Source organism: Natrix helvetica (assembly GCF_964273705.1).
Source record: "Natrix helvetica genome assembly, chromosome: 3".
Taxonomy (NCBI): domain Eukaryota; kingdom Metazoa; phylum Chordata; class Lepidosauria; order Squamata; family Natricidae; genus Natrix; species Natrix helvetica.
In genome coordinates, this window is record NC_138549.1 from 73,560,790 (window position 1) to 73,585,851 (window position 25,062).

Below are 25,062 nucleotides of genomic sequence, written 5' to 3' on the forward strand. Positions count from 1 at the left end.
GGCTCTTGCACTCCATTGACATCGATTTAACACAAATACTACTTTTCTCGGAAAAAAATTAAAAGCAATCCATCACCCTAGCTAAATAACTAGAACAGCAGTTAATATAAAAACCTCCACTTTCGTAACCTCAACATCCGCGGGTTACAGGCGCTGAAATTGCAGCACCTCCACGCGGTACAGCAATTCGCAATTCAGCGCTTGTCGAACTCGAACTCAAAGCTTTTGCGCCGCACATTTAGGGTCAAGCGCCCTACATTTGTGCACCGTGGCGCCGGGCTCATATCGCGCTGTGCGCCCGCAACCCGCCCGAAACCACTGAAGCGGGAACCTTCTTCGCCGCCCCCTGTGGCCGCGAGAGCGCAGGGGTAAAGCCGCGAGACAGATGCGGATGGCGGGGGAAGGGTGTGGCCGTGCATCCGGGTCTTGGGGATCCCCGTCATCTGTGAGGTGGCGACGAGACCCGCTGCCCCATCCGGCTCCCTCCCTCCCTTGTTTTTGCTGCGTGAGGGAAGTTGTCAGGCGGTCTTGGCGGGGTGAGGAGGAGTGACCGGAGAAGAGCGTTTGAGGAGAAACCGATCCTTTACTTGGGCTCCCGAAAGCCGCGGAGGCTGCCGCAGTTACACGCAGAGGTACGGTTTGCCTGTGCAGACAATGCCGCCTCAACAACCTGCCAGCGGCGAGGCCGCCTCGTTCTGATTTGGAATCGCTCTCCTGCGCTGCAGGAAAAAAAACCTCAGACCTGGGCCTGTGAGCGGCGGCGAAGCAAACCCGCTGCCTTTCTTTCTTTGTTAGCCGTTCACATTCACATTCCCTGCTCGTAGCATTTTAGCTGAGGGAGTCCAGGCGATTTTTAATTGATTGACCGATCGGAGCTATCTCGTGCGGCGGGGGGGGGGGGGGCGAGAGAAGCAAGTACACGATGCGGTAGTCCACAGTCGATTTAATTGACTGTCCGAAGTCACAACATCTCTGGGGGGGAAAAAAACAGTGACTTTAAAAATAGACTTATAATATCGCTTTGCCGCTCTCTCTAAGCAGTTTACAGAATCAGTCTGTTTCCCCCAACAGTCTCGATCCCAGACCTTGCAAGGAGGGAAGACGGAGTCAACCTTGAGCCTGGTGAGATACGAATTGCCAAACTGCTGGCAGTCAGCAGAAGTAGCCTGCAGTACTGCATTCTAACCAGGGCAACGTCACAGCTCTTATAACTTTTATTTTTATTTATTTAGTTTGTCAAACATGTAAAAAGGTAACAGGTCTAAGTATAAACTTAAGTATGTACATAGTAAATGGGTATGAATAAATGGAGACAGTAGGACAAGGACGCTAGGCACACTGGTGCGCTTATGCACGCCCCTTACAGACGTCTTAGGAATGGGGTCAGGTAGACAGTCTTAGGTTAAAATTATGGAGGTTTGAGGATGTAACAACAGAGTCAGGTAGCGCATTCCAGGCATTGATCACTCTGTTCATGAAGTTGAATTTTCTGCAGTCGAGTTTGGAGTGGTTTACCTTGAGTTTACTTAGGACCATTTTCCACACTTACAACCGTTGTAGCATTTCCCTGCGGTCACATGATCAAAACTCAGATGCATGCCAACTGGCTCATATTTATGATGGTTGTAGTTTTTTGATATCAGGTGGTTATCTTTTGCAACCTTCCAAACAAGGAAAGGGGAAGGGGGAGCGTAGAAGCCAGTGTCACTTAACTGTGTTACCAGTTTAACAGTTGCAATGGTTCGTTTAACAACTGTGGCAAGAAATGTGGTAAAATGGGGCAAAAATGACTTAGCAAATGAACGACTTAAATTGTGGGCTCAATTGTGTTCGTTAAGTTGAGGACTACCTGTACTATAAGCTTCGGGATTGCTGGAGTCATCCACTTGGGACATCCTGCATAGGAGCAATGTAGTTGAACAGGAATGCAGGATAGCAATAGAAGCAACTTGGCAACTTGGTGTCTTGAGGATTGTGCATCTCATAGTAGTACAAATCAATAAAGAACTTATGTATGTTGTCTGGTGAATGATTTTGGAGAGGTTTTGCAAGATCTGAATGGATTGATTGGCTGCTCGACAGATAGCTGGGGGAAAAGTTCTGTACCATTATCCCCCAAGGGAATATATTGTACAGGTAGTCTTCGACCGACATCCACAATTGAGCCCGACATTTTATGTTGCTAAGTGAGGAATTTGTTAACTGAGTTTTGCCCCAATTTACGATTATTCTTGTCACATTTGTTAACTGAATCACTGCAGTTGTTAAATTAGTAACACAGTTGTTAGGTGAATCTGTTTTCCCCATTGACTTTGCTTACCAGAAGGCTGCAAAAGGAGAGCACATGACCCTGGGACACTGCAACTGTCATAAATGTGAGTTGTTAAGCATCCAAATATAAATCATGTGACCGTGCAGATGCTGCAATGTGAAAAATGATCATGTCACTTTTTTCAGTGCCATTGTAACTTCGAACTGTCCCTAAATGAACTGCTGTAAGACAAGGACTACCTGTAATTACCTGATTACATTGAGTAGAAACATGCATTCTTTCTATCTTCAGTGGCATTCTTTGCTATATCATAGATTTCAACCTTAACAATCTGTCCCAAAGGTTCTTTAGCCCAAACTATCACAGAAAATGTTAACTTGAACTGAATCTAAACTATGGAATGTGTTGAGTAGGATCAAATAAATTGCTGTTTTTGTTCAATTTCTTCCACAGCATTACTATGCAAGACAACATTGAATAAGCTAAGATACAACACTTTGAACAAATTGGAAAATGGGTGGGATACAAATGAAAAACTGCAATGCATTGTATTCTGCATTCATGTCATTTTTACAATAGTGTTAAAATATATTACTAATGATAATAAGTAATAACGTCAATAATAATAAAAAAACATGGTATCAAACAGTATGGCTCTTGCCCTTGGTTACATGATGAGGGAGTGGGTAAGTATGTGTGTAAATATAGATTTTCAAAAAATTGTTGAGATACCTACAATAAATTGGTGCAGTAAACATCTTTAATTCTGTAACCGGATTTTCCTTGTCATTGTAGTTGCTACTGCAAGTGTGATAGCCGGGTTTGAGTCCTGGGGGAGATATTCAACATACTGTGCCTGTTGCAAAGTCTAGGTGCACTCATATCTGTTTACTCTGTGAAGATTTGGCACAAAATATATTTTGTTGATTCTGAACTATATTTATTTAAAATATTTTGCCCATCTCATATTGACTTCTGGGCAATGTTACAAGATTTTAAGCTTTTTTATTTTTTAATAAGGAAATATTTGTTTTAACTTATGGTATTTCCAATTTCAGGTGATTTCACAACTGAAAACTATAATATAAATACAATAATATAGAAACTGAAAACTATAATATAATATAATAATATAGAAAACTATTATAAATTTTATAAAAATAATTACATCATTTATTCAAATTGCACATCTGATTATATTATTTTTTGTTGCTCTTGAGAGAGCCTTTTTAATTTAGAAATTGTGCTAATATTTTACTGCTCAAAATATTTTACTATGTTGTGAGGAACTGGTTTTTTATTTCAAATAATAAAATGTATATTTGTGTGGAATTTCATTAGCACATTTACACAATTTATTTTTAAAAACAGCATTGCAAATCCTAAGAACATTATATTTCAGATAGAATATTACATTTAATTTAATTGAAGCAATAATTACATGTTGACAACCAGAATTATTTTGTAATGTAAATTAAATAGCGAATTATGTTCAAATAATATATTACGTAGGAAAAAAATAAACTTTGCAAAATAGTTTATTAAATTCAGAAATTAAAAGTAATTATAGAATTCTTAGTACACCAGAAGATATTACATCAAATTAATAAATTACTTCTAGAAATTACAACTTGAAATTATCAAATCTTAATTGCTTAGTAGAAATGCATTGGAGGCATGGATTTAATATAGTTGCCTAAACATTTGGTCTCTGGATTCAAATGCAGTGGTTATGCTTACAATGGCAGAATACCATATTTTTCAGAATATAAAATGCTCCAGATTGTAAGATGCGGCTAACTTTTGGGGAGGAAAACAAGAAAAAATGTCTGCCTCTGCCTCCCAGCAATTTGCCTCTACATGCCCCATTTTTGGCCCATTCCAGGAGGCAGGGATAGGCAACCTGGACAGAGATGAAAACGGGATGCGCAGAGGCCAAAAATGGGGCACACAGAGGCCAAAAACGGGGTGTGCGGAGGCGGCAATAGGTGGTGATCTCCTCAGCCTGGAAAAGCTGATAAGTGGTATTCCGGGAGACGGATCCAACCACCAATCAGCTGCTTGTGCTAAATCAGGCTGTGCTGAAGCTGACCAGGCTGTTTGCTGCTTGCTGCAGGGAGGCAAATTGCTGGGAGGCAGAGGCCGAAGTGGGCGGGCCGTCAGCAACATTCACTCTATAAGACGCACAGACATTTCCACCCACTTTTGGGGTGGAGGAAAGTGTGTCTTATACACAGAAAAATACAGTAACGTCTAATTACATAGACCATCATAGGATATATAAGAAATTATAAAATTACTTTTTCTTTTAAAAAATGCAAAATATTATTTTTATTCAATGGAATCCATTGTCCTTCCGGGTTATAAAACTTTATCTGGAATTGAAAAAAGTATTAAAGTATTGACTCACTAGCATTGAGGAAATTTGTTCATTTAGGGATTTTGTTTAGAATGTCAATGAATATTTTGGAAATTTAGATAATCTCTTATACTTACTATATGTACTATATTTTGTATGTAAAAGATTCTCATTCTGAAGGTTTTTGTTGAAGTTTGAACATCTTTTCCCTAAAACGTTGCCAAATTTGTTTTGAAAGAAATGTTTTGGGTAATTGTCTTAATAAAGCTGACCATAAAGTCAGGATTCCAGATAGATGAAATAATGTTATTGTGTTTCTTCAGGAGACTTCTTTATACTGAGAAGCAATGGAAGAAGGAGCAAGTCAAATGCAGCCCTGCAATGAAAACCAGCTATCAAACTGTGAAGATGAATGCGGGTGGCAAGTTACAGACATGACTAGACTGCGCCGTTTCTTGTGTTTTGGTTCCGAAGGAGGTGCATTCTATGTCAAGGAACAAAAACTGAGCTTCGAAAGTGTAGATGCTCTTTTGAGGCTTATTGAAGGTGGCAAAGGTTACGAAGCAGTACAAGAAATAAAGACGTTCAGCCAGGAAGGTAGAGCAGCAAAACAGGATCCAGTATTGTTTGCGCTTGCCATTTGTTCGCAATGTTCTGATGCCAAGACCAAACAAGAAGCTTACAAGGCTGTCCCTGAAATTTGTCATATACCAACCCACCTCTTCACTTTCATCCAGTTTAAAAAGGATCTGAAGGAAGGCATGAATTGTGGCATGTGGGGTCGGGCCCTGAGAAAAGCTGTTTCAGTTTGGTACAATGGAAAGAATGACATGGCTATTGCTTTAGCGGTGACAGCATACAAGAAGAAAAATGGCTGGTGTCATAAAGATCTTCTCAGGTTATCACATCTAAAGCCTGCAAATGAAGGTAATAGCACACAAGTAAATTTTCCGAATCGGCAAGGATGGTTTGCAATAAGTAATTTGGAAACATTTTGCTTTTGCCTGTATGTTTGCTCAAAAGAGATGGAGGGGTGAGAAATGGAAGTAAGCCATGACTCTAATTGTGGGGAGAAAAACAGAGAGACATATCAAAAGTGTTAAATATTGGAAAGAATGCATGTTCACGTTTTAAAAAAACTTTTATTAATCTATAGGTAGTTCTCAACTTAGAGCAGTTTGTTTAGTGATCATTTGAAGTTACACTGAAAAAAGTGACTTACGACCAGTTTTCACACTTAATGACCATTGCAGCATGTCCATGATCAAAATCCAGACACTTGACAACTGACTCATATTTATGATAGTTGCAGTATTCTGGGGTCATGTGATCAGCTTTTGCGACCTTCTGACAAGCAGAGTTTATGGGAAAGCCAGATTCATTTAACAACTGTTAGTAACTTAACAACTGCAGTGATTTGTGTAACAACTGGCAAGAAAGATCATAAAATGGGGCAACATGACTCTTGCTTAGCAACAGAAAAATTAGGTTTAATTATGGTCACAGACAAGCTGTGTTGCTTTATTTTATAATAGGGAGAATATGTAATAGTTTTAACTTTTTTTTAAATCAAAACCTTGAGAGTTTTCTAGAAGTAATTTTTGTTACTGCTACAAATAGCAAAAGCAATAGAAGAATTGTAGCAGAAAGAATGCCCACAATCAACAATCCTAAAGACAGGGTCAGATGAATAAATTATGAAAAAAGCACTATAGGTGTCCGTATGTATTTAATTAAATAGTAACACTACTGTATTTATTCTTTTTGTTTTTACACTAACTTCCACTATTTATATATCAAGGTAATATATATATAGAAGGTAGTATATAAATAAATTGCTAGTTTTGCAAAGATGCAGAAAATACCAAATACAAAATAAATACACTTTCCAGCCTAATATTTGATAATTTTACATTATTTTGGAGTTTATATTTCTTTTTTAAAAATATGTTCTAAATTAGAACTAAAACTTACTGTATTTCAACAGGCCTGGCCATTGTCACTAAGTATGTAATGAAGGGATGGAAGGAAGTCCAAGAGACATATAAAGAGAGCAGACTTTCTGCTGAGGCTGAAAAAGTGTTGAAGTATTTGGAAGCAGTGGAGAGGGTAAAGCATACAACGGATGAACTGGAAGTGATTCATTTGATAGAAGAGCATAGTTTAGTTAGAGAACACCTCCTGACAAGTCACTTGAAATCTAAAGAGGTAAGGAAATTAGAGAAACATTAATACTTGGAATCACACTATATAATGTTGTTTTCTGCACTACTCTGTTTTTATAGTATTTTTAACAATTTGCAATGCATGTAAAACTAAGGTTTTACATGTATTCTTCATGGCATGAGACTACGTTACCTGATTTTGCCAAAATTATATTGTCCCATTCAACTTGGTCAGGTGGGAAGGGCATATTAGGGGGATCCTGTTGATTAAAATAATTTTGCCTTGTGGGAAGAGAGACAGCTCTATTTTTAACTTTGTTCTTATTTATGCTTTTATATTTTGTGACATGTTTTTATAGTGAGCTGCCCAGAGTCACATAGATGAGGTAGATGTTGTAGAAATGTGGAGAATGAATGAATAAATACATTTACATGATTCCTGTACAGTTATGCATATTTATACTGAGTATGTGTTTTTCTTTAAACATTATGACTTTTCTTTGAACTTCATTTTGTACAAGGTATGGAAAGCACTGCTACAGAACATGCCCGTAACAGCAATATTGAAGAACTTGGGAAAAATGACAGCAAATTTTGTTCTTGAACCAGGAAGCTCAGAAGTAGCAATGATTTGTGAAAAACTAAAAAATGAAAAACTTCTTAAAAAGGTAAAGATTTTTTAATGCCGATTTCTTATGTGCATTGTATTCTAGCAATATTCTATTAATTTAAAGGTTTAAAGATAGTTTCTATCCTTGGGCTGTCAGACTTTTAAATACAAGCACAATTTTTCTTCTTTTTCTTTCTTTTTTAGTTTCTGCTATAATTTTCAACCAGTGAGGTTAAAATCAATTTCATTGTATTTAAGTACAATGACAATCAAGATTATACTTATATTTATTAATTGATCTTTTAATAGAAACCAGTTTTGAAAATTAAGCTCCATTGTAATAAATCATTGTATATATGCCTAAGAAATAACACTACTACAGGATATCCCAAATATTTAATAATGGGCTAGGGCAGCGATGGCGAACCTTTTTTGGCTTGCGTGCCACAAGTGGGGGGAGCACAGGGGGGTCGTGCGTGGGTGTGCCACACCTATAATGCAACGCGCGACCCCCCCAGTGCACATGCACTCACAACGCGTGACACCCCCCATTTTTACATGCTTTTTTCGCCCTCCCCAGGCTCCAGAGGCTTTATAGGAGCCTGGGGAGGGCGAAAAGAGCCTCCCCCGCCCCCCCCCCCCGGAGGCCCACCGGAGGCTTCAGGGACCATCCGGAGGCTTCCCTGAAGCCTTCGGAACTCTTAAAACCACCCTCCGAGCAAACCGGAAGTGACTTCCGGGTTGCTCGGAGGGTCGTTTTAAGCGCTCCGAAGGCGTCAGGGAAGCCTCCAGACGGTCCCTGAAGCCTTCGGAACGCTTAAAACCACCCTCCGAGCAAACCGGAAGTGACTTATAAACTCCTATAAAGCCTCTGGAGCCTGGGGAGGGCGAAAAATGGCTTTTAAAAAGGTGAACTCAGCTGGCATGCGCGCTGGCTAACTGACAGGGCAGCGCCTCGCATACCCTGACAAATGGCTCCGCGTGCCACAGGTTCGCCATCACTGGGCTAGGGGTTGGACTTACAAAGTGGAGAAAGGAGGAGAGAAAGGACTTACAAAGGAGAGAAAGATTCACTATTAGAGATGTTCTTCTCTGCAATAATTCAGCTGATATGCATGGAGGGAAGCCTTGTAATAATTGTCAGGTCTGACAGAACTCCTTGCATAAAATTATTGTGTTTACAGATAGTAACACATTAACATGATCCGCGAATTGTAGATATAATAATCCAACAATAATTGTCAAAGTTTTTTAAATCTTTTTTTCTGTGGGTGTATTTTGGCAAGCTCATTACTGCACTCTTAGTGTTGGCTTCCCCTCCACCACAAGGATACTAGCTCTAATGCAAGTCAGTAATATGGGAAGAGGAAAGTTCAGTTTTTCCTTTTAAAATATTCTACATTTTTATAATTTTATCCAAATTTCTAGTGTACAAGATGATAATGAAGAATGATATGTCCAAGAGTAGTTCTTTTTCCCTATTTGAAACTAAAAATGACTTTAGCCCTCCTTCTTCTTGGAAAAAAATATGGTTGTGTTTAACTTAACTTTTGTTGAAATTAATCTTTTTTTCCCCTTTCATACATTTTAAAAACTTACAAAATAAACAATTTTTTGAATAACTGGCTTAAGACAAAATAGGATTTAATTTTTCTAAGGGTAGTTTTGGTAGATTTTTGGGGAAAAAATGAATATTGTAAATTGATTGTACTTAATGTTATTTATATTAGGAAAATTGATATAAAATTAAATGCAATATAAAAAGCTGAGATCCATTGTGCAAAAATTTCAACTACTATGACTGCTAGTATTACATAGTATGCAAAGCTGAAAAAATTGTTTTAATTTTCAATCACAATCTCTTGTGAAATCCTATGATTCTATGGTATGCCATGTGAAAAAGGCTGGTCTAGAATATGCTTATGTAAAATGAGTCCAAATATCCATCAACAGTTTTCTTATTTCTTACTTTGTATTTGTGTATTACCCACTGTATGTGGGTAGAAGTTTCTATATTAAAAAAAAAACTTTTTTATACAAAAAGCTATACAAAAAGCTATTGAACTCTGTTGCTTGCATTTAATAAATGTTTATAGAATCTGTTGTGTTATATACATGTATTATTAACTAGATCACAGGATTTCATTATTCTTTTTTATTTTTGTCAAGAATGTTGTTTGTACTATTATGGACATTGCTTTTTTTTTTTTTTTTTGCTTTTACTCTTTCTATTGACAGTTGTTAGAGTGGTTAGGAATTAAATAAAGATAATAGTACCAATTGATAGAGTTCATAAATCATGCCCTGTATAAAAAGTAGTCCTCAATGTACAACCATAATTGAGCACATTTCTAAGTGCTAAGTGAAACATTTGTTAAATGAACTTTGCCCCATTTTACGATCTCTCTTGCCACTGTTGTTAAATAAATGCAGTTGTTAAATTAGTAACATAGTTGTTAAGTGAATCTGGCCCTCCAAATGCCGGAAACAGGCCTGTTTTTGTACTTCCGGTAGGCCTCTGCAGGCTCTGGAGGTTTTTCCCGAGCCTCCAGCAGGGTGAAAACGGCCTCCCTTGTGCTCCGGGGGCTGGAAATGAGTCTGTTTCCAGACTTCCGGGAGGCTTGTTTTTCGCCCTCTCAGAACCTCTGCTTGGGCCCTTCACTTACCAGGCATGATAAACGGATCCTGTGGAGGCTCCTGGGAGGGGAGGGGCGGGAAAGGCCAAGCGGTCCTTGCAACAACCAGTTTGGCGAACCGGATGCAAAATTAACATCCGGTTCGGCAACCTGTGTGAACTGGCTGAATCCCACCCCTGGTCATAAGTAACTTTTTTCAGTGCTGTTGTAACTTTGAATGGTTGCTAAATGAACTGTTGTAAGTTGAGGACTACTTATACATCTACTTATTGGAAAGATCTGCTGGTGACTCTTTTATCTCTGCTCTTGACCAAATTTATTGGGTTAGAGTTACTTGTTTGTACCAAATACAGGAATAGCCACATCTTGATTAAGATTGTCAGATCTGGGCTAAGACCTTTTTTAAAATATATTTGTTTCCAGGGTTTTTTTCCTTTTGTTTTTTGGAATAGACTGCCACCAGAATTACACTTAGATTCTAGTTACTTTAAAAAAAAACCACTAAAATCTTTTTCACAGAATTCTATGGTTGCCTTAAAACAAATAATTATTTATTTTCCAATTATATATGATAGAGGACAATGCTATATGTCATGGACCTTTCAGTTTAATTGAATTTTACCCCATTTAACTTTGTTTGCTAGAAGCAAACAAAGTAATAGCCAAAAGCCAACATGGATTTGTCAAAAACAGATCATGCCAGACTAATCTTATTGCATTATTTGATAATGTGACAAAATTAGTGGACCAGAGGAATGCCGTCGATATAGTTTACTTGGACTTCAGTAAGGCTTTTGATAAGGTAGACCATAACCTACTACTAGATAAAGTAGAAGAATGTGGGTTAGACAGCATCACCACCAGATGGATTCGTAACTGGCTGACCAACCACACTCAACGTGTAGTCCTCAATGGAACTGCATCTACATGGAGGGAAGTACGCAGTGGAGTACCCGAAGGCTCTGTTTTAGGCCCAGTACTCTTCAACATCTTCATCAATGATTTGGATGAGGGAATAAATGGGGAACTCATCAAATTTGCAGATGACACCAAGCTGGCAGGAATAGCCAACACTCCAGAAGATAGGCTTAAGATACAGAAGGATCTTGACAAACTTGAACATTGGGCACTATCTAATAAAATGAAATTCAATGGTGAAATGAGTAAGGTTCTACATTTAGGCAACAAAAATGGAATGCACAGGTACAGTATAGGTGGTACCTTGCTCAGTAGTAGTAACTGTGAAAGGGATCTTGGAGTCCTAGTGGACAACCATTTAAATATGAGCCAGCAGTGTGCAGCAGCTGCCAAAAAAGCCAACACAGTTCTAGGCTGCATCAACAGAGGGATAGAATCAAGATCACGTGAAGTGTTAATATCACTTTATAATGCCTTGGTAAGGCCACACTTAGAATACTGCATTCAGTTCTGGTCGCTACGATGTAAAAAAGATGTGGAGACTCTAGAAAGAGTGCAGAGAAGAGCAACAAAGATGCTTAGGGGACTGGAGACTAAAACATATGAAGAACGGTTGCAGGAACTGGGTATGTTTAGCTTAAGAGAAAGAAGGACTAGGGGAGACATGATAGCAGTGTTCCAATATCTCAGGAGTTGCCACAAAGAAGAGGGAGTCAAACTATTCTCCAAGGCACCTGAGGGTAGAACAAGAAGCAATGGGTGGAAACTAATCAAGGAGAGAAGCAACTTAGAACTGAGGAGAAATTTCCTGACAGTTAGAACAATTAATCAGTGGAACAGTTTGCCTCCAGAAGTTGTGAATGCCCCAACACTGGAAGTCTTTAAGAACATGTTGGATAGCTATTTGTCTGAAACGGTATAGGGTTTCCTGCTTAGGCAGGGGGTTGGACTAGAAGACCTCCAAGGTCCCTTCCAACTCTACTATTGTATTGTATTGTATTAAAGTATAATATTGTATCAATTTGCATTTTATTCAGTGTCTATTTTGCCTAGTTTTATGTGCCTAACAAATAAAGCTATTACTCTTTTACAGACGGGGTGAATTATTTTACAGGTAATTAAAGGGGGTTGTGTGTCTATGTATGTGTGCCTCCAAATCATTCCTGACCCGTGCTGATGCCTAGACATATCCCTGCAGTTTTCTTATCAAGATTTTTGGGAGTACTTTGTCTTCCTTGGGCTGAGAGCAACTGGCCCAAAATCAGGCCTCTGGCTTTCTACATAAGGCAGGACTAGAACTTTCCTGGTGCCTTAAACCGTTTCGCCAAACTAAGTGGATTAAGTAATCAGAGCTAATTATTTAATAGTTTTGATCTTGATTCTCTCATTTATTAAAAATTACCTGTCCTACATTGATTTATCCAAGTTGGCAATTCTAGTTGATGAAGGAAGATAGTCCTCAACATATGACCACAATTGAGCCCAGACTTTCCATTGCTAAGCAAGGTAGTTGTTAAGTGAGCTTTACCCCATTTAACAACCTTTCTTGCCACTATTTTTAGTGAATCACTGCAGTTTTAAATAAGTAACATGGTTGTGAAGTGAATCTGGCTTCCACATTGACCCCACAAAGACACAAAGTCACAAAAAGTGATCACTTGATCCTGGGACACTGCAACCATCAAAAATACATGCCAGTTGCCAAGCATCCAAATTTTGATCTCATGACCACAGGGATGCAGCAATGGTCGTAAGTGTGAAAAATTGGTCATAAGTCACTTTTTTCAGTACTGTTGCAACTTCAAATGGTCACTAAATGATTGCTTGTAAGTCAAGGACTACATGTACAAGATTTTAAAATATGCTCATAATCTTTCTTTCTATTCATCTTTTTTATAAAGGTACTCCTTCAAGTCAGTAACTTTTTTAATGTTTTCTCTACAGTTAAAGGGGGAATCCTTGTTTTGCTGAAAAAGTGAAAATTACAATAAATACTATACAAAAATATCCTTTTGTCGGGAACATTGGCTGACCGTCATGTGAAAGGATTTCTCTTCTTGTGTAATAGATTTACAGAAGGCAAAGAATAAAAAAGCAGTGTTCTGATTACAAACCAAATTTGTGAGGTCACCATATAAATTTGAATTTCTCTAAACCAACAAAATAAACCATTGAATTAATAACTGAAAAAATATTTTTTTAATCTCACTTAAATGAAGGGGGGGAAATCTAAGGGATACTGTAGCAGTTATTTCTAGCAATACTCTGAAAACATGTTAAAAAGTCGTATTGCATTGTATTCAGAATACTTAAATATAATTTTCTAGTCCAGAATCAATGATTTTATAACATACTTAATTAACAGAAATTATCGCTGGATGGAGAAATTAACATTTGGAGTCTGTTTTTCAAAACTCTTTAGGCTCAAATACACCCATTCCATATTTTGGTTGCATTAGAAAACTATAAAGGAGAGCGTGGTTATCGGGGGAAACTGCGCTGGCAACCAGAGAAGGACATCTTGGAAGCTCTAAATACTTCATTTTACAACTCCTTCAAGGTAATGTTATGAATATTTATTTAATTACTTTCAGTATAAGTGAAGCATTTAAGCAATATCTCTTTAGGGAAGTTCTGATTTTGGCTAAAAGCAGAATGGTAAATGTTCCCAGGATTTTTGTTTTTTAGTATTCTTATGAGCAGTCCATAACAATCTAGGCCCGTGATGGCGAACCTATTGCACGCATGCCACAGGTGGCACGGGGAGCCATTTGTCAGGGCACGTGAGGCTTGCCCTGTCAGCTGGCCAGCGCGCATACTCGCGCTGGCCAGCTGACTTCAGCCTTCTTTTGAGGCCATTTTTCGCCCTCCAAAGGCTTCAGGAGCTTCCCTGAAGCCCCCAGAGCACGAAAACCATCCGGCAAACCGGATGTTCAGGAACGGACTTCTGGTTTGTTCGTAGGGCCGACTTTAGCCCTCCAGAGCATTCAGGAGCCGTCAGGAGGCTTCCCAGAAGGCTCCGGAGATCAAAAAACAACACTACTGGGTTGCTCGTAGGGCCGGTTTTAGCTCTCCGGAGCCTTCAGGGAAGCCTCCTGAAGGGTCCTGAATGCTCCGGAGGGCTAAAACCAGCCCTACGGGCAACCCGGAAGTGACTTCTGGTTTTCTCATAGGGTCGTTTTTTGCCCTCCGGAGCCTGGTCATGCGCACATGCGCACTGGGGTCATGTGCAAAGCATTATGGATGTGGCACACCCGTGCACGACCCCCCCTGCGCTCCCACTGCTTTTGGCACGCGAGCCAAAAAAGGTTCGCTATCACTGATCTAGGCTGTAGTCTTCCTTTTTTCCTTGCTTAAGACGCATGGAGATTTAGTCGACAAATTATGCTATGCTGGGTTGCCCCCGCTATAATCTACATTACAGATGGTAGTGTTGGATTAGGACCCTCTTTTCATATGTCTGTATATTAAATTATTTTTGTCATCAACTAGTTTTTCTTTGATTAATATTGTTGCTTCTGAAAGCACTCACAACTATGAAAAGTCATGAAATAAAAAAAATTAAAAAACATTTGTTCTTCTTTCCCCTCATTGCCTCTTCCTTAGGCATTAGAACCAATGGGAAAGCGTATCTTAGTTGCAGTTGATGTTAGTGATTCTATGTTGCAAAAGGTTTTTGGTAGTGTGCTGAATGCTAGAACCATTGCTGCAACAATGTGCATGGTAAGAAATGTCTCATTTTTATGATATTTTTTATGATATTTCTCAAATTTTGGGATGTGATGGCATTGTTTCCAAGACTCAATAGATTGTAATTTGGTAAAACCCAGGATATTTTCCTCATGATAATATGATTTTAAAACAAAATTGTAACAAATCTACATAGGTATTAATTCCTATCCTACTTATTTCTTCAGATATAAATCAAGCTTCTGTTTTATTTATCCTTTTTATTTTTGGATAACATGGTCAACATTTCCCAAAAATATACAAGGATATATTTCCTCTGATGACTCCTAAATGTCTCTGTGTGTTTAGAATTTAAGTGACTTGCTGGACAGTAGTTGGCCACGTGTTGATACCCTTTTATTCATTCCATGCCTTACTACCCAGTCTTGTCATGCCATTTGTCTACAATACATAATTTTCCTGTTGCTCAAGTTAGATCAGGCAACAAAGCATTTTTACAGTGATGAATGCCTCCCATACTAAAGTAAGTATTTAGCCAAGATGATGCATCCTATTAGTGCCTGTTCTACAAGTCAAGAAGGAACCATTGTGCAAGATTTGGTAATCTGATTTTCAGCACTTGTATCCAAAGAAGATTTTTAAAAAACCTTAAAGTCTTGGAGAAGGATGTGTCGGAGAGTTAGAAGAGGGATGAATTAGAATAGAAAAGTTTTTTGGAAACAGCTATTTCACATTTGAAAATCACAGAAAGCTTGAGTTACAGAAATGCTTTTTAGTTCAAGAAACAGGAAAATAAAATTCTATCTTTACCTTTGGTCATTTGGTTTTTACCAGGTTGTGGCACGCACTGAAAAAGATTCCCACATCGTTGCTTTTTCCCATGATATAGTTCCTTGTCCTGTGACTGAGGATATGACTTTACCACAAGTATTACAGAAAATGTCTGAGGTATCTAATATTCTTAAAGTCACCCTGTAGTTTTATATGAGAATAGTTAACTTAATGTATTTATCATGAAAAGAAGTATTTTACTAAGTCTTAAAGGCGTTCACCTGCCTTACCCCTACTATCTCTCCCCCACTCACCCTCGCCATCTGCTATTTTACAACAACTAGCTACTACAAACTATCTGCCCTCCTCCGCCCACAATGAACCGCACCCAGGCCTCCAGGCCTCCATTTATTTATTATCCATCTACCAACCGATCACCTGACCAACATAATATCTTCCCACCTGGATATGATCGTGGACATTGCTTTCCTCCCATTAGGAATCCTGGCTTACTAACTTTAACATCAACAGCACCTGGACTTTGTCATAGCTTTTACCATTACGTATTCGAGGTCGGACTTGCTCCTGCTGCGGGAGTCCCCCCTCTCGCAGGTGTGGCCCTTTGCCCCCTTCGGGGCCCACCTTGATGACGGGTTTGTGAACCCAGAGAGGTGGAAGAAGCGCAAACTTAGGGGGGTTTTAATGAAATGCTTTTTATCCTTTTTAGGGGGTTCCAGGGTGGGGGGTGGGTTAATCAGGCCAGGAGAGGGACCAGTGCCAGGCGAACAGGTGAGTTTAGGGGGGAAGTGAGCGTAGTAGGGGGGGGAGGGAGAATGACACTCCAACAGAGGGTTGCCCTATTACAACGGTCGTAGGGAGGGGTGGGTGCGAGGACAGAAGAAGATCCCATAGTCGGTTGGGAGACCGTGGCTGTTGGACACGCCCGGTCGCTTTCACCAACCCCCACAGCGTAGGTGGCCAGGAACTACAGAGCCAGGGCCTGAGGCTGATGCTTTGCAACGCAAGGTCCGTGATCAACAAGGCCCCCCTCATTAATGAGTTGATCTCAGAGGGGGAGCTGGACCTTGCAGGGATAACGGAGACCTGGTTGGGCCACGAGGGTGGTTTACCCCTCGTGGAAATGTGCCCACCGGGTTTCCGTGCATTCCATCAGCCCTGGGTAAGGGTGGTGGGGTGGCGGTAGTTATACGGGAAGGTCTGGAGCTGAGGGAATTCACTGTACCTCAGATATCCGGGTGTGAGTCCCTTGGTGTGAAATGGGGCCCAGGGAGGCAGTGGGGCTTGCTGATTGTATACTTGGCTCCTCGCTATGCATCAGCAGCCCTGCCCGAGCTCCTCGAGCTGATCTCAGAAACGGCAGTTGAGACCCCCAAACTTATGGTTATGGGGGATTTCAACCTGCCGTCGACGGGGGAAGCGTCCGGGGCAGCTCGGGAGTTCATGGCTTCCATGACAGCCATGGACCTGACCCAATTAATTCAGGGTCCCACACACGAGGGTGGTCACACACTGGACCTTGTTTTTGTATCTGAGCAGTGGACGAGTGATCTGGGAATAGGGGATTTGGTCATTACCCCCCTGAAATGATCAGATCACTCATCTCTCCGGCTCGACTTCCCTGGCGCTACCCCCCACCGCGGGGAGGCGGAACCAGACTGTCCAAGCTGGTACCGCCCCAGGCGCCTGATGGAACCGGATAGATTCCAGACGGAGCTTGGGCCACTTCCTGTAGCCCTGACCCGCTCTCGGTCGGAGGACCTAGTGGCCGCCTGGAATAGGGCGGCTGCTGGAGCCTTGGACCGGGTTGCGCCTTTGCGGCCTCTCCTACGGCAACGAACCACCCTGGCTCCTTGGTTCACCGAGGACCTGAGGGTGATGAAACGCCATAGGAGACGCCTAGAGAGCAGGTGGAGGTCCTCGCACTCCGAATCTGATCGAACACAGGTAAGAGCCTATTCACGGACTTACCTTGTGGCATTAAGAGCGGCCAAACGTAGACATTGTGCCGCTCTTATTGCATCTGCCGATAACCGCCCTGCTGCCCTGTTTCGGGTAACCCGCTCCCTCTTATCACAGAGGGCGCGGGAAGCCCCTTTACAGGGCAGAGCAGAGGAGTTTGGGGAATATCTGCAGGACAAAATCGCTCAGATCCGGAGTGGATGGGCCCCCTTCAGTGGACCGGAGGAGCCATCAACAGCGAGTCTTGAGAGACCATTCTGGGAAGAGTTTGATTCTGTTGCCCCCGAGGATTTGGACAGGTTACGCGGACGGCTGCGACCCACTACATGTTTATTGGACCCGTGCCCCTCCTGGCTGGTACTGGCATCCTGGGAAGTGACATGAGGCTGGCTCCTGGGCCTAGTGAATGCCTCATTGGGTGAGGGGTCCTTACCGGCCACCTTGAAAGAGGCGGTGGTGAGGCCCTTACTCAAGAGGCCTTCCCTGGACCCGACGGAACTAGCTAATTATCGTCCTGTCTCCAACCTTCCCTTTCTAACGAAGGTTGTAGAGAATGTGGTGGCACAGCAGTTTCCGCGACACCTGGAAGAAACCGATTATCTAGACCCGCGCCAGTCCGGTTTCCAACCCGGTCACAGCACGGAGACGGCCTTGGTCGCGTTGGTTGATGATCTCTGGAGGGCCAGAGATGGGGGTTGTTCCTCTATCCTGGTCCTATTAGACCTGTCAGCGGCTTTTGATACCATCGACCATGGTATCCTATTGCGCCGGCTGGAGGGGATGGGAGTTGGGGGCACCGTTCTGCGGTGGTTCGGCTCCTACCTCTCCGACCGGACGCAATGTGTGTTGGCAGGGGGGCAGAGGTCGACCCGGAGGTAACTCACTTGTGGGGTGCCACAGGGGTCGGTCCTCTCGCCCCTTCTGTTCAACACATATGTGAAGCCACTGGACGAGATCATCCGTGGCTTTGGGGTTGGATACCATCTGTACGCTGATGACACTCAGCTGTACATTTCCACCCCAAACCACCCCAACGAGGCTGTTGAAATGATGTCCCGCTGTTTGGAAGCCGTCCGGGTCTGGATGGGGGACAACAGACTCAAGCTTAACCCCTCCAAGACCGAGTGGCTGTGGTTACCGGCACCTTGGTTCAACCAGTTGATTCCATCACTGGCCATAGGGGGCGAATAATTGCCCCCTGTGGAACGGGCGCGCAATTTGGGCGTCCTCCTAGATGCCCGGCTGTCGATGGATGACCATGTGGCAGCCGTGGCAAGGGGGGCGTTCCACCAGGTTCGCCTGGTGCGCCAGTTGCGCCCCCTATTGGACCAGGATGCCTTACGCACAGTCACTCATGCGCTGGTGACGTCTCGTCTGGACTACTGCAACGCTCTCTACATGGGGCTCCCCTTGGGATGTACCCGAAGACTCCACTAGTTCAGAATGCGGCCGTGCGGGCCATCACGGGGAGTACTAGGTACTCCCACATAACACCTCTCCTGCGCGAGCTGCACTGGCTGCCTGTGGTTTTTCGGGTGCGTTTCAAGGTGTTGATTACCATCTTCAAAGCGCTCCATGGCACAGGACCTAGCTACCTATGGGATCGCATCAGGAAGGTTAGGTAGGTAGGTTCCCAATGTTTACTGCTGGCTTCCAACAACAAAATTCAATGGGAAAATCAACAGAAAGAAAGAAGTTGTTCCTATTCCCATATAATTTTTGCTCGTCTATGGTCATTCTATTTATCTAGGTAAGGACATATCTCTGAAACAATGACCAAATAGGTCACAGATTGTCTGGTAGAATATACACTGTATGTTACCATCAATGTGTGAAATTAGGCATTTTATAGAATGTCTAGGAAATCTATAGAATGACAAAAATGGGACATCAAAGTATGAAGCACCTAATATTTTACATATTTTCTAGGTACTCTATGCAAAGACAAAAAGCAAACCAGCAAAGTATAAAATATTCCCACTAAAATGCCATTCTAGCTTTCCTTGTTGCAACAAGTAGGTTAACGTTGTCCTTTTTTTCTTGGTTTATTTATTTTTTTTGGGGGGGGGGGAGAAAATCCTGTACTTTATTTTTTAGTTTATTTTTCTTCCTTCATTTTCATAAAATCTTTTCAATAAAAGATTAGGGTTAAGCCTAAACTAACCCTTTTCATGACTGACTTTATATACTTTGCCTAAATAGTGCTTGTCATTCTGCATAATGCCAAGATATTATATGCAATGCGTATGGAAAGTTTATATAGTATATTAAAATAACAGGCATTTCCAACTTTGCCTAAAGACATCACACTTTTTATAGATTTCCTAAGCAATCTATAAAATGCAAGTTTTTCACACATTGCCGGTAACATATATATAACAACACAGTTTGCAATCTTAAATATAAACTTCAACTCACATTCCCTTTGCTAATTCCCAGGCAGAAACATTGCTAAGTTAAAAAGCTACATAATTTTTGCTTGCTTGTTTGGATCTTAATTATTTTTTTGCTTATAGATTCCAAGGGGCGCCACCAATTGTTCTTCTCCATTGCTCTGGGCTCAAAAGACAGGTGTAGCGGTTGATGTTTTTATTATCTTCATGGATAGTGAGACCTTTGCTGGAGATGTTCACCCTGCCACAGCGTTGAGACAGTATAGAGAGGTAAGTATTCTTTAAATAATGCAAAATAAGAGAAATGATTCTTTATAAAGTTTTGCCTTCTTAAGGTAGCTGCCAGCTTTCTGATGATGTATGTTGTAACAGAGAACCATTTTCTGGAATGGTTTTGGGCAAACAATATAATTCTCATCCTAAAGTAGAATGAAATATAAATATATAAAGTTGTTTCTTTAATATTGTGTTCAGTACATCCTAGTTTAGTCCTGTTTATATTAGTGCTATATCACCACTGCTTGTGACTTTCCAGCTATCTGCACTACAGTGATCTGATCTAGAAGTATACTGGGCTCACATAAGTGATCCACAAGTGGAACAGTGCTTGTTATCGGATGCAAAAAAGGCTATTTAAGGACAAAGCAGCAACAATGAGCAGTACTAAGAAAAGGACGACCACAGAAAAGACAGAAAGTATACTTTTTTTTAAAAAAAAGAAGCCAGTATATTTTCCCCATTTGCCTCATTCAGGTCTCTCTAGTTGTAGTTGTGATAGTTTGGGTTCAAAAATCTTTGCAAAATACTGAGAAAAAGTAAGACTTCCCAGGAAGAATATGGATTTGTTGTTTTGCAAGTATAATCTGAAAAAAAGTATTTCTCCCTCTCTTAATCTATTTATAGAGAATGGGTATTCCATCCAAGTTAATCGTTTGTGGGATGACATCCAGTGGCTTTACTGTTGCAGACCCAGATGACAGAGGGATGCTGGATATTTGTGGTTTTGATACAGGAACACCCATTGTCATTCAAAACTTCATTTTGGATTTGATCTAAACCTGTGAGCACTCACTTTTTCTAAAGCTATTAACTTCCTGAAGAATTGACTGGGGGAGCTATCTATTGCATTAACAAGACTCTATTAATTCAAGGCTAAGTTTCATCCTTTTGTTGGAGTATTAACATTTTAAAAGAGATGTAAAAACAGCCAGTGGCAAACTCTACTTTCTGAACATGCTGTTTACATCTGTTGCACATAATTGGTTTTGAGAACTAAGCGTGGAATACAGTGAATGCTTTTAATTTTTTATATTAGTTTAACTATGACAATGTGTTCCATTACTGAAGATTTTATTTTCCTAAAATGAATTTATTGTGTTAATCACAGGGAATCAAAGGATGAGACAGGGCTTCACCTTTTTTACACTGTTTCAGGTTAACAATTGTTTGATTGGAATAACTTATTCTACTATCTGGGAAAAATGAGCCACACATGCAATACAAGTTATATTATTTCTATCATTGCTCATTACTTCCAATAACTTTATGGAACATTTACCACTGGCAACTTGATGCTCTCCTTGTTTTTAGCAAATATTTTGTATTAAGCAATGGGAAATTTGGAAACAACAGATTATTGCCAGGGGTATTGAGTTGATGATTATACTTTAGCCTTCTAAATTCTTGTTTTTTAAAAAGGTCTTGCAAAAACCATCAATTTTGTGCACATTATGGTCTAACTCAATGTTTCTCAAATTTGACAACTTTAAGATGTGTAGACTGCAATTAGAATTCCCCAACCAGCATATTGCCAACTTTGAAAAACACTTAAGTAACTGGTCTGTGTTTTATTTCCTGACAATGGATAATAGAAGGTTTCTCAAGCAAGTTTATTTTTTATTTTTTATAGAATCAGAATATCAGAAAATAAAGAATATCTTCTGATGTTCTTTATAGAAAATGTGATTTATCATATCTCAAAATAAGAGGAGAAAAAGGCAAAAAGAAGCAAGGGTAGGGATTATTAATAAAGCTAACCATATTCACGGGTTACTTGTACAACAGTTATACAATAAATCAGAAATGGACACACATTTCTAGCTCCACCTTAACATGATGGCTGATCTGTCTTTCTGTACATGTTAACATTTGCAAAGTAGTCTTTTTGTGTCAGCATATCTACTTAAATGTAGAGTTGCTGTGAGAGCAAGACAGCTGATTATATGTTGTTTTAATTTATATAGACTCTGCACATGAACAATTGGTCAAACATAGAGCTTTCTTGCTCAATTTCTGTGTTCAATGAATGGGCCTTACAGACTGGGCCTGAAATACTTTTATTCCTGCCTTACCATCAGGTTGGTTTGCCTAGGGATTATATGTTCCTAAATCATGTAATTTAATGCCATTCACCCTTCGTTGATTCCTTTGTGTCCTAATGCAAGGACCATCATTGCTGGTAGGCAAATCAAGATTAGGACCAGCTGCAGAATTTTAGCTGTTCCCACCATTTTTATGGTAAGGAGATAACCTGTTGCTGATCTGAACTGTCATTCCAGTTGGGCCTGCTGGGAGTTGTACCATTCCAGATGTTGCTGAACTACAAATTGTCCATCTTTGTCCTAGAAAATAAGTTCATGTAAACAATACATTCTCTTTTAATTGAACAGAAGAGTTATACGTTAGTAAATTGATGGGCTGAGCAAGAAAGAGGTAGCTTATATAGAAGACTGTTTCACAACTGATGTTACTGTTCCTTTTCTTCCTATATTACAGTCCCCTAATCCAAACCCTCTATTGATCAGGGAACTTTTCTATGTCATATGAGCAATAGTGTAGAAACAGTTTCCTACATTTAAGGGTTCTTAACTCAATGCATCAATTTCCAGCTTGGTACAAAATCACTCTTCTTGGTTTGGACAGTTCGCCTTTGCTGCAATTCCATATGACATGCAATAGCAGGAAAATCAGGAAAACAATTATGGCAATGTTTACTGTAATGCAGGATTGGCATTACAATATGATGAAGAGGAAAACTAACCAAGTTGGATTAGCCAAGTCACAGAAGCTACATTTTCATTGAGCATTGGTGCTTGCAGACAAATTTGTCACAAAGCCAGGCTTAATGGGGTATTGTGAGCAATGAAAATATCCTTTGTTTTTTTTAAAAAAAACACCATTCATTGACTTAGAAAATTGAGAAACATGTCAGTGTTAAATGGGTAACCTTTCCTCCTCTCTATTCTGTTAAAGTGCACTTCCCAGCCTCCCTCATTGTTAGCCAGATTTCTAATTTAATAACATTTGGAAATAACCATTTCTCCACCTTTGGCTAATGTACGCATAGTGCACATTTGTAGTAGCATACATTCTGTAACCAAATCCTCTAAATGAACTCAAGTTTACAAGTTGTAAACAGTTGGTAATCAAGATTGTGACAATTATCTACCCAAAGATTTTCACTGTGTACTTATGATAGCGGATCACATTTTTTTCATAATTCCAGACATAATGTATACCATTTTTTAAGATAAAAATGGCTAGAGAAATTGCTTTGACTCAGTTTTCCCCAGCTTGGATGGGAGGTGATAGAAACACAGCACATCAGGTAAAGTTATGGAAAGCTGATACTAAATAAAAAGTGATGATATAGTCTTATAATATTTGTTTGCTTGGAAGACTTATTGATTAAACTTCCCCCAACTACTTCAGCTTTCCTGTCTGCAGCAAATTTGCACTGGAGAACTGGGCATTTTGGAGCAGATACTGAAGTGGATAGAAGGGAGATTTATTTTTATACAAGTCCTTTCGTGCAGCATTTGGATGTAATTTGGTAAAAGCAGCATGCCTGCTACAGGTAGCTACAATTTTTAAAAAGCCCTAGAACAATGGTTCTCAACCTGTGGGTCGGGATCCCTTTGGGGGTCAAACGACCCTTTCATAGGGGTCGCCTAAGACCATTGGAAAACACATTTTTGAAAAAATACGGAAAACATAAAATAATTTTATGGTTGGGCGTCACCTCAACATGAGGAACTGTATTAAAGGGTCATGGCATTAGGAAGGTTGAGATCCACTGCCCTAGAATAATACTGTCAAGTCTGACAGTATTATTCTAGGGCTTTTTAAAAATTGTAGCTACCTATAGCAGGCATGCTGCTTTTACCAAATTACATCCAAATGTTGCACAAAAGGATTTGTATAAAAAGAAATCTCCCTTCTAGTCAATAATCAATTCTTGGTATAGTTAGAGAGGAGGAGGTTGCTTTGGAAGCGCTGATCTGTAGTTATTCTTCTGTCCTTTACAGAAGGAGCAGTTGATCAACAGCTGCTCTATTAAAATCATGGATTTTAAAGAACTTGTAGCTGTACTGACCTTTCTGTAAATTATCTTTATTAAAGAATATTTAAATATCTAAAAGGGTTTTTACAGTGCCACACAAGGCGTTTTACATTGGGTGATAATATGTACGGTAAACTAGTTTTCTTGTCTATTTTTTAGAGGATTCTTACTGCATTTTCTATTTAACTGTAAAAAAAATAAAGATCATGGTTCGTATTATTATTATGACTCATTTTTGAGACAGATGTTGAACATAGATGTATAGATACTACAGACAGCTTCTGACAAGTATAAAAATATTGCTGAGTCTGGAAAAAGTTGCTACACATATATATGAATTGTAATTATAAATGTGTGGCTTTTAAAACATTTGCAAAGACCTAATTGTAGTTGTGATTTATAGAATAAGTTAATTGTATAAGTGGAAACTGACCTAAGTCACTTTATAGGTCTTTTGCCTTTGATTCATTTGGAAGGATTACAGCTATACTTATATCATGCTTCGACCCGTAGTGACAGTGGTTAAAATGCAATATTGTAGGCTAATTCTGCTGACTGCCAGCAGTTAGGCATGTAAAGTCTCACTGACTCAAAGTTGACTCAGCCTTCCATTCTTCTGAGATCAGTAAAAGAGGACCCGGATTGTTGGGGACAATATTCTGACTGTAAACCACTTAGAGAGGTCTGTGAAGCAGTATATAAGTGTAAGTGCTGTTGCTAATCTCTTTATAAGTAATTGTGCTGTTTGTAGTTCCTTATGGAGAAATGCCAATACTAGAATAAGGAAATTTAAAAAGTGAAAATGTATAATTTACATAGATCTGTGGGAAAGCTATAAGAGGCTGAATTTAGCTTAAAGCTCCTGGACCAGTATAAAGATACGTCCTGCAAAAGTATTTTGATCTGCAATGTTGAACATACAACAT

At 40.0% G+C, this 25,062-nt stretch overlaps 1 protein-coding gene across 1 annotated transcript; it reads left to right on the top strand.

Annotated features, from left to right (window-relative positions):
- Positions 1 to 476: 476 nt before the first annotated feature.
- RO60 (Ro60, Y RNA binding protein) lies at positions 477 to 21,312 on the top strand. Its single transcript, XM_081947171.1, has 9 exons — positions 477 to 632; positions 4,955 to 5,558; positions 6,619 to 6,839; positions 7,318 to 7,464; positions 13,383 to 13,520; positions 14,567 to 14,683; positions 15,485 to 15,598; positions 19,918 to 20,064; positions 20,698 to 21,312. Exons 2-9 carry the CDS (start codon positions 4,979 to 4,981, stop codon positions 20,848 to 20,850), a joined length of 1,617 nt encoding a protein of 538 aa, XP_081803297.1. The 5' UTR covers positions 477 to 632; positions 4,955 to 4,978; the 3' UTR covers positions 20,851 to 21,312.
- The last annotated feature ends 3,750 nt before the right edge of the window (positions 21,313 to 25,062 follow it).

What these genes read in the sequence shown, in the direction of transcription:
- RO60 (XM_081947171.1), top strand. Translation starts at nt 4,979, where the DNA reads ATGGAAGAAGGAGCAAGTCAAATGCAGCCCTGCAATGAAAACCAGCTA. An exon ending in ATGAAAAACTTCTTAAAAAG is followed by an intron (nt 7,465 to 13,382) that starts GTAAAGATTTTT and finishes AAAACTCTTTAG; the next exon opens with GCTCAAATACACCCATTCCA. An exon ending in CGTTGAGACAGTATAGAGAG is followed by an intron (nt 20,065 to 20,697) that starts GTAAGTATTCTT and finishes ATCTATTTATAG; the next exon opens with AGAATGGGTATTCCATCCAA.